Genomic DNA, 10836 nt, shown 5'->3' with positions numbered 1-10836 from the left:
ATTTTTCTTTTGGATGCTGTTAGGTGGGAATAAGCATGGCTCCGAGCGTGGAATAAATGATGGCATGATAAAGTGGAGTGAATAATGTGATATTGAAGTGTTAACGGAACTACCATTTTCTGTGACAGGATAGGTGTACTTTTGTGATGAGTGGGTAAGTCTGATAATTGCATTTTATGTTGAGGAGTGTGCCTTTGAAGTGGACTTCTCTTTTAAGTCATACGTGGTGTGTGCAGCCAAAATCAGAAACCGCAGTGCGCTAATGTTTTCTCTGTACTGAGCTGACAGATGAAAGAATTATAAGACAGCTGGTCGATGTCAGCAGGTTTCCACAGCTGGAGATTTCCAAACTTACTGACAGTTAACATCAATGAACAGCTCTTGTTATACTTATTTGAGGTCTTGTGACCTAGACCGATGTGACTGCAAATATCGGTGAGCTCGCTACTGCACAGTGCGATCTTTCACTGTGTACTTGTGGTATTTTGTACTTTAAGATGTAAGTGGAAAATCAAATCTTAACATTTAATTCTCAACAAAAAGCATTTAAATTGAGGATTAAAAAGGAATCTCTAAATCTAATTAAATTATGTTTAAAGTTTTCTTTAATATTGGTTTATAATAACATTCAAGCAAGAGGAAATGTCATTCATTAATCCAAATTATATTTGTGCAAACGTCTCCTGATATTTAGCTCTCGAGGATGTGAGTCAACTCAAGGGATGTTTGGGGAAGATGTTTCATAGTTTGCCCTTCAAAGACGATCAGAAGAAAAAAAATATTAACCGGTAAAGTATCCTTACAGCGACAGTAGGAAACTGTCCTGTTCGATCTTTGATTTTCTTTTTTTAGGTGAAGTTTGAAATAGAAACAGGGAAGGCTCTGATCTTTGTTTTTCAAAGGACCAACTGGATTGTTCATTTTAAATGTCATGGATAATTTGTCCCCACATGCTGTCCATCAAGTTGCACATTGTCATGGAAACAGCAACAGATAAAGAAACAAGTAGCACAGGAGAGCAGATGATAAGTCTGCCCTGTCACATTACAGCAGTTCATATCTTTGTATTTGCAGTCTTTCTTTGTTTCATTTCAACTACAGAACCTCTTGGTTTGCAGGGGTATTAAATGAAGACTTGGAGCACAACTCTGATACAAGACATTTTTCTTTTCTCTGTCTTTTCATAGCCCTCAAATACGGATATCACCGCTTCACTGCACAGAAATGTCCTGTTGCTGGGTGTGTGGTGGGGGTAAGAGGCAAGTGTGAGGTGAGTGTCTCTTAGAGCAACAGCAGAGACGGTCTATTCTCAGGCAGCAGTTACTGGATATCTTCAGTGAACTTTCCACCTTGTTTTGGACTGAAGATACCCCCAGAGGTGGTTGTAAAGAGTCCACAGAGACATTTTCTTCCTTCTTCACTGCAGCCCTTTAAGGTCCTACCATCACTTTAAGTCTCCAAGATATCCACGCCAACACAACCTGTGAAGTTAGCAACTCCTCCAGAAGTGGCAGAAACCTTTGGGAGAAGAGCCCAATCTAAACCCACCATGAGAGTCTCAGTTTCCCAACTGAACGTGTGCAGACCAAATCCTGGCTACCTGATGCCAAGTGACTTCAGACGGGCCTACTCACCAGCTGATGGATTGGCAGTGAAAGATCCCGGAAAGAAGAAAGTACAACTTGTGCACTGCAGACTGAGCTATACAGAGGAAGACAGAAAGCAGGAAGTGATTGGTGGCTCAGTAAAGAACCTGTTCTCCTCACAGCCTTCTTACCGATCTTGTATTTATCACGAGGTGCCTCTGAGGTGCACTAGATCCTTTGTGTTTTTGGACAAGCCACTTTGTATTTCCCTTGTGGAACTACAGGGGAAAGGAGCATGTAAACCAGCTTTGTGTAGGTCTACATTGTCAATTCGCCTTGGTACCTCGTCCTGCCACAGATCCTCTAAAGATAGCAAACCAGCCAAAAGAAATGAGGGATATGCGAAATCCAGAGCAGCCATGTTGGACAGCAACCAACGTAATGGCCGAGAGAGCTCTTCGGGTCGCTGCAGAGGCCCTCTATCAAAGCACAGGGGCTACAGGTTCAACCGAACACCACCCGCTTGTGGTGTTAACAGCAAGAATGAGGATTCAGACACGCACTGCCTCAGTAATACTTTGGGATTATTGTCATTCAGAGGGCCAGGTCCCTCAAACACAAAGACTGGCACACAGAAGGGGAATGCAGATGAGGCTAGCTTCTCTGCATGGAGAAATTTCAGGCACAGGCAGCACACTTTCGAAACTGGCTCAGGTATGAATTTCATCACCTTGATTCACAAGTCTAAAACATTTAAAGTGGCCATGCCAACTGATCTGTATACTCCTTTGACTGCCTTATATATATTCTAAAGCTGCTGTAGATAAGATCGCATTATTCTGTAGGTGTGAAAGTAATCTAAATGTGGTCTTGGAGGGTAGAAAGTCTCATTTTTTCACTCTGCCTGTCACCTTTTGATTTATACTTCATGCATGGATAATAGACTCACACACACCTACCACACTTATCCTACTGTACCTTCACATTGTTTAAATAAATCCCAGCTGATACAAGCACACACTCAGCTCAACTGCAAGTTTTATTAAAGTGCAAACACTTTCTTTCATCCTCCTTTTACTTTTCACACACTTTGCTGCTGCATATCTTAACAACCCATATGGAAAAGATATATATAAATCTTATAAAGTTTGTATCTGTCTTGTGTGAAACTTGTATGAAAAGCATATAAGAGTGAAAACAGATATAAGATCCCTTGAAAAATTATATAATGAAACTTGTATGTTTTGGATACTTACTAAAACAATGTATGAAAGTAATGCGAAAGTGGCCACTTTCATGAGTAAATCATGTAAGCCTTATATGATTTACTCATGAAAGTGGCCACTTTCATGAGTAATCACATATAAGTTTTTACTATTTCTTTTCCGTATGGGAATAGACTTAAAATAAACTGGGGGGGGGGGGGGGTGTTTAAGAATCTTCCAATCTCTTAAGAAGTCAGGACAAGATTTTATGAAAGGATTATTTTTTTTAAAAAATGTAATTGTGTTTATGCCACAGAGGAATTTCCTGTTTTAGAAAATGGCAATTAAGACAACAAATCAGCCCCAAAACAACACATGTGAGTTGTTCAGCACATGTGAGATTTTCAGTGTCACACTACAACATGGTCTATTATTAAATGCAAAATTTGGTCTTTTGGTGTAGGAGACCAACTATTTCACTTCAAGCGCCATCTTAAAACACACACTTTGACTGTTTTCCTGCTTAGAGGTAGTCTTATCTGTGCAATGTTTGAATAAATCCCTAAATATGAAGTTTATATCTTAGTTTAAGACAGAAAAAATGGGGAAGCAGTTAAACAGGATGCGTACAAAGGTATAAAAACCAACATATCTGCACTTCTAAAACTGACTAAAAGGCCTCACTTGCTTATAGGCAGGAGCCCAGAAGGCCTATAGGACTGACATTTGAGGTCCTAGACAAATAATCATCTCCTTGGTGAAATTCCTCTGGTTTTTACTTTATCACTGTTTTACGTTCTAAGTGACTGTTCTTTGTACTCATTTTATATTTTTCACTTGATGTAAGATGAAAGGCTGTTAATGGATGATTTCCTTTTCACTGGAATTTATAGTGAAGCCAAGAGGGAAAGCTACCTCCTATAGAAATAGTTTGACCGGTGACGCTACTTTGTAATAGTGCTCTATATACATGCCATACGCTTATGGCAGGGTATTCAGTGGAGATATATATTCTACAAAAGCTACAGGAATGGGGCTATGGGTGGTGGATGGATGTGCTGCCATCTTTTACATTATTCATGGGCCACACTCGTGTTCCCTCTGGGTTTTTCTATCTATGTGTGTGTGTGTGTGTGTGTGTGTGTGTGTGTGTGTGTGTGTGTGTGTGTGTGTGTGTGTGTGTGTGTGTGTGTGTGTGTGTGTGTGTGTGTGTGTGTGTATCCCTTTGCAAATTATAAAAGTTTAGCTGGAGCTTAAGCATACTGTGAAATCTTTATTACAGTGACGGAAAGAAATTAACTGGAACAAACTGCAAAAGATACCGCTTAACACAAACACAACTTCAAATTATTTTTGCTTGTGAAATGGGGAAAATCATCTTGCTCTTTGAAATTTATTTTGGTTTTGATTGACAAGACTCGCCAAATTAAATTTCACTTTTTTCTGTGTCCGTCAAGTGGTTTCCGAAACATGGAGCAAGCAAGAGAGACCTGCAAAGGGCAAAAGGATGACTGCTCCACAGAAAACTGAAAGAGTTCCTACTTTGGATAAGACCTGTTATTATGATTCCCCACTGAAGACTCTAGAAGGCACTCCCAAGACTCTCAGCCTTCAAGTATGAGCCATTTTTCTATACTGTTTTTTGTTTGTTTATTTGTTTGTTTGTTTTAAGAAAGCTCCTTCAGAGTTAATATTGACCTTTATTTGGGAGGTTATATTGAAATGAAACCTCCATGGAGTCCCACATCATAACAGAAATGTTTAAGAACAACAGTCTCATAGATATCTATTTTTGGTAATACCCAGAAAAATGCTTTGTTGGCTGCAAGAGCTGTTTGTTGTTGCAATGCCACAAATGGCCAGAGGGGTCAAATTTTCCTATAGCATAAATGACAGAATTGTAACCAGTTAATAGTACTTAATGCTTTTTTGCACATATGCATCAGTACTTCTACAAATTTAAAGAGATCTTGTATCTACATAAGGCTATAGAAAAACATGGTCCAATATATGCATCTATCTATCTATCTATCTAGCTAGCTAGCTAGCTAGCTATCTTTTAAAAAAAAAGGGGCATGTTGGATTTACTTGATTCAATAGTGGACATTGGTTGCACACAAATGTTTTGCTTTGGCAGAAACTTAAACAACTGAGTTAAATCAGCACAACTTTTTCATATTCAGTAAACCTGTGCATTTTGTGTTCATAAAACGCGATTAAAACATGTTCAAATGAAGTAAGTTGAGCTCTTGGAATATTTTAATCCTTCACAATTTTGTCATTTTATTTCAACACTATTCAATAACTTTTACCCCAATACTACTTGTACACTTAAATACTACATGTTGTCTTCATATTACATAATGTTCAAGTTACCATAAAACTTGAATGGGTCTACAACAACTACGATCCTCCTATCTTTATCCTGGTTGCAGGAGGGCTGGGAAATAACCCTGAAGTGATAGGTTACGAGGCAGGGTACACCCTGGACAGCTCACCAGTCTATCACATAGAAACAAACAACCATTTACACTTACATTCATCCATCTGCTTCCGCTTATCCTTTTTAGGGTCGCGGAGCCTATCCCAGCTGTCATAGGGCGAAAGGCGGGGTACACCCTGGACAGGTCGCCAGTCTGTCGCAGGGCTAACACATAGGGACAGACAACCATTCACACTCACATTCACACCTAGTGGCAATTTGGATTATCCAATTAACCTATCCCCACAAGCTGCATGTCTTTGGACGGTGGGAGGAAGCCGGAGTACCCGGAGAGAACCCACGCAAACACGGGGAGAACATGCAAACTCCACACAGAAAGACCCCAGCCTGATGGTGGAATTGAACTCAGGACCTTCTTGCTGTGAGGCAACAGTGCTAACCACCATGCTGCCCATTTACACTTACATTCACGGGTAATTTAGAATCACCAGTTAACCCTAACTCTAATAACTGCATGACTTTTAACTGTGGGAGGAAACCAGAATACCCAGAGAGAAACCACCTCAAACTAGCCAGAATGTGGATTTGAACCCAGGACCTTCTTACTGTGAAGCAACAGCACTAACCAGCATGCCAACAATCTACGAAATGCAGGAAAGCTATGATTTCCTGTATTTGATGCAGAATTTTTTTTTTGCCCTTGTTAATCCACAATAAATAGCAATAGCATGCTCAACAAGAACAAATTAAGTTGTTGAATTTCATACAGATCTTTCATGATTTAATTACGTTCATAGAAACATGAAATTATTGTGTTCAAATTACAAGTTAGACTTTTTTTAATGTAACAACCACCCAATTTACTTTTTTTGGTATACCAAAAAAAGTAGAGGTGGCTGCTCGACTTGACTGAGATGGATGCCTTCCTGAAACCATGATCCAAAGAGCGCGAGACTGAAACCCATGCAGTGCAGCGGGATTTAACATTGCTATATTATTGACTTACTTTTTGTAAGCAATTGTGTTAAATACACGCGAGATGCTTACGTAAATCCAAGAGCTGGCCAATCCCTTTTTTTCAGTGTAGATAGATCTTTATTTTCAAGTGTTTGACTTTATTGTTGACATTTAAACTCAGTTTTTGCCTTGTTGACTTTGTTTCTCAAATGCAAAATTGTGTTTTTGTACTAAATCAAATTTCAGGACTTTGTAAATTACGTTTTTACACAAGTTTTCCAAAATTTGGCATCAAATTCATAATAAGCACATAAGTCATAAAAAAAACAATTTTTTGCCTCAGTAATTGGTATGTTATGTTTGTTCATTTTCAATTAAATTTAGGGTTTCAAATTGGTTGAAAGGCATTGCATTTTGTTTTATTTATTTTTTACACAGTGACCCAGTTTTTGTTTTGTTTTGTTTTTTTGTTTTTTTTTTGTTATTTGAAGGGTGTTGTAGGTGTTTTTACTTAAATGATTTCAGGCACTCTTTCAGCTGTGTAAGATATTATTAAATATAATTTCAAGGAAAGAAAAAAAAACAGACCAGACCCTCCAGTGGCAAATTGACTTCCAAATTTCTTCTCTTCCCACTCCTTTTGATCCATCAAAGTTAAAGAAAAATGTTGAAGGTGAGTGAAGCTACTGTGGATAGAAATTCACAAATAATTATTCTACACGGCACAGAACCACGACCAATAATACAAAGGTTGTTTTGGAGGGAAGAAAATACTACAAAAAGCAGTTTGGTATTGTCACAATGCTACCACATAAGATGGAAGAGGGCAGTATATGTGCCATGTGTAACCTTTAAAATCCTCATTAGTCAAGTTTTACATATGTACACTGCTCAGTTAAGCTTTCCCACACAGAGAGCGTTAATTTGTTTTCCTGTTGAAATGAACATCTGTACAACAGCTGCATCATCTCAATGGGTAATTTGAGAGATTTTCTTTTTATTACTTTAGCTGTTTTTCTCATTTTTACATTTTAGGTCAAACGTGGACCCACTTGCAGACTCAAACACAAAGCAGAGTAAAAGCAAGCTTTATTATCAAGTCTACCTCTGAAACTGAAACACAGAGACCTACTCAAGGGAAGCAAGAAAGTAAAACAGACACTCCAACAAAGGATGGGGCAGGGCTATTTATACACAGAAAACAGGCTGGGGATGAGAAACAGAAGAGAAATGAGATGTAGGCAAATGCAATCAGGACAATAAAGAGACAGGAAGTAAAACTCTAATCAACGGAGGAAGCCACCTATCAGAATAAAACAGTAAATTAACAAACAATTAAAAGAAGACAACACCAAGACACGAATAACCTAACTTTTGGAGAACACAATAAAATGAGATGGATTGGAAAGAAACAGAAAACACTAAGGGAACTACACTCGTGAAAAATAATCAGCTCGGCTGAGAAACTAAAGTTGACTGAGGATTCACAACCCAAAACTAAGACTGTAAATCATTTTAACAGGCATTCAAACTCCATAAACACAAAGATACCCAAGTGAAACTTTAAGATACTAGAATAGTAATGAAAAAGCAGGAATCCATTTCTCCATACAGACCAGAGTTCACATAATACAGAAAAACTAAAAGTGTCAGCGTACCAGGATAACAATGAATACATGAACCCAGACACAGGATCACAAAACAGAAAACAAAGACTCAGCCACATCACAAGCAATCAAACTCACGTTTAGAATAATAAAGGAACAAAAAGTTAAACTCAAATGTGTTCATTAAGATCCTAAATTCAAAAAACTTGATGAGGACGGTCCTCAGTCCTGGTCCTTGAGTTTCTCTGAAAACTTTAGATTTTTTTTTTTTATATATCTTTCAGCTTTATGTTTTGCTTTCTGTATTATATCTGGGTCTGTTGCTGTCTTACTTTATGATTCCTACTCATAATATTTATTGTTTGCAATCCAGTGCTTTGTTTCTTGTATATTTATTTATTTATTTTTGCATTTCAGTGTTTTCCCTGTCTCTCATCCATCTCTCTCTAATTTCTGATCGTGCCTGTACTGCCCTCTCCATCATGTCTTACATGAGACGCTTAGTATTTGTCTTTTATTTCCTGTTTTAGTTTGAAGATTGGTTTTCTTTGATTCCTTACATCAGTTTACTTACTCTTTTGTCGTTTACCATTTACCATTCTGTTTTTGGCCGAAATTAAATCCTCGTTATACTACCCCCAGCTTTGTGCTTATGGTCCCACATCTTTACATTTCACATATTTTGGCACATGGGTTCAACAAATTCAGGAGAAAAAAGAAAAAAACTAATAATTCCAGTTTCCCTTTTTTCTTTTTGCTATTTGAAAGCATTTTTGTAGTTTTATCTTGTTGCTGTGATGGGTAAAGATCCAATGAGTTCTGTGAAGCTTTTTAAAGGATTCCGCTTCCCCCTGTGAGCAAGGCTCTTCTACCTTTATCTCCACTAAAGCTAAGCATAATATTTCCATGTTGCCTCCACCTCCTAGCCATTACAAGGCTGTGAAGAGGATTTTCCAAGGTTAAGATGTAGATTAGAGATGTTTTCAAAATAGATTTCAACCCAGTGAAGATTTTCTTTCTCTTTCCACAGGATTAGTGTATATGAGTTGTACTCTATTCTTCCCACAAACAAGCAGCTTACTGTATATATATTCCCCACCCAACCCCAGGAGGCTTTGGAGCTCTTCAGACCAGACTTCATCAGCCGATCTCAGGGTCGACTGAGGAGGTTGGAGCAGAGGGCTAGGATAAGGAAATCACTGCAGGACTCCAATCCAGACCTGGTGCAGGGCCTTAGGGAAAATCGTGTCAAGCAAAAGAGGAACTGCACCACACCAGATCCACTTAGCGGTAAGCACAGCTGAATAACTCAGGTCGAAACCTGGAGCAGAAGTAAGCCACTTAGTAGAATATAATGTCACATACTTATTGGCCCACCAATCTGAATGATTTGATTCTGCTGTAAAATGACAGCAGCACATCAGGAGCTCTAAGTCACAGTGAAAGATCCTGGAGGTTGTGGAAGTAAAAGTAAGGCAGGAGCTCTTGCAACAACAGCAGGCAATCCACAGTGTAGCTACTGCAGATCAGATAGGATTCAGTCCACAGCAGGCCCTCATCTCCTACATTGATCTTTTACCATGTATCCCATCTCTTCTGTCACTTCTACAGAGACAGAAACATTCATCAAACCCATGAAGCACTACGATGAAAGCTCCTCCAGTCAGTGTAGTTTTCTGGAGACACTGCAGCCTCCAACACACAGAGTGAGAAATAATTAAATAAGAAGCTCGTAGCCATACCATATTGAATTTTTCTAGCATTTTGAGGAACTGTGAATTGTTTCTCCAATAATTCTTTTTAACCTATCTAAACTGGGGTGGACTGAAACAAAGGGGAGGACATTACATTTTATTCCCTTTACAGTTTTTCTCAGTCGCTTTGGTGCATTTCTCACAACAGAATTAAACATTGCACAACAGTTAGTTCAACCACCACAACATGTAGTCGTTTTGGCACAACCCTGTGGCGGTTTCACGTTCACTGCGTCCAAAGGCAAATGCCTTTGGACATGAAGCAGTTGAGTGAGTACAAATATCTAAAGAATGGTCACGTTTGACTTCCTATTCATCACTATCTCCTTTCTTTTATCATGAATGTCACAATTATTCATACTTGTACCGGCTGAATAGTCATTGTCCTCACAACTAATAGTCTTCATTTCATTGCTTGTGTCAGTGCACTCAAAATTGTTGAACATCTTGTCAAACACTTTGTACACCCATTTTGAAAACCCTATTTTTAAGGAGTTTCCATGAAACCCCTGCACACGTTTGTATATCTTGACGAAGCGGGATTCAATCTTGCAAAAGGCGTGAACGAAATCACATTGGAGAAATAGCCACCATTGATGTCCCAGGCCAACGAGGAGGAAATATTTCAATGTGTGCAGCAATCTCAGAAAATGGCGTTCACACCCATATTCCTCGTATTGGTGCATACAATACACAACACCGGTTGGCTTTTCTGGACGCTCTTTATAGGGACCTAATCCCACAAAATGAAAGGGATGATCCTGGTGACAATCGGACAATGTATGTAGTGGTTTGGGATAATGTTAGCTTCCATCACTCTGCTGTAGTCGGGCAGTGGTTTGCAGCACACGACAGGATACTTATGGAGTTTCTTCCTCCTTACACTCCATTCCTAAATCCAATTGAGGAGTTTTTCTCTTTCTGGAGGTGGAAGGTATATGACAGGCATCCACATACCCAAATGACCCTGCTAGCAGCTATGGATGCAGCTTGTGATGACATCACAGCAGAGTCCTGCAGAGAGTGGAGTTGACACTCCAGAAGATACTTTCCCCGATGCATCGATAGAGCTGACATTCGCTGTGATGTTGATGCAAATATGTGGGCAGACAGACGGGAGCGTCTAGATATCAATGATTGATATGCAGCAGTGTCTGTTTTTCAGTTTTGTTTTTTTGTTTCATAACCACTGGAGTGAGGTTTACTGTCTAAGTGAGTTTATGTTTGCTGTAAAATGTTTGATTTACTGTATTTCCCCAGTTTGCACAATGCTGTGAACAGTTT

The 10836-nt window shown here is 38.9% G+C and overlaps 1 protein-coding gene across 1 annotated transcript in view; it reads left to right on the top strand.

The window, feature by feature from the left end:
* Positions 1 to 1471: 1471 nt before the first annotated feature.
* Positions 1472 to 10836, top strand: part of LOC146655500 (uncharacterized) — a 16060-nt gene continuing 6695 nt past the window's right edge. The window contains exons 1-3 of the mRNA XM_085428219.1: positions 1472 to 2300; positions 4249 to 4406; positions 8908 to 9088. Of these exons, the coding sequence (XP_085284345.1) occupies positions 1550 to 2300; positions 4249 to 4406; positions 8908 to 9088 (1090 nt within the window). The 5' untranslated portion in view covers positions 1472 to 1549. The remainder of the gene's footprint in view (positions 2301 to 4248; positions 4407 to 8907; positions 9089 to 10836) is intronic.

This window comes from Rhamphochromis longiceps, linkage group LG13 (assembly GCF_057381845.1).
Source record: "Rhamphochromis longiceps isolate RC_006_pf linkage group LG13, R_longiceps_female_GT1.1, whole genome shotgun sequence".
Taxonomy (NCBI): domain Eukaryota; kingdom Metazoa; phylum Chordata; class Actinopteri; order Cichliformes; family Cichlidae; genus Rhamphochromis; species Rhamphochromis longiceps.
This window is presented reverse-complemented; position numbering and strand designations above follow the sequence as displayed.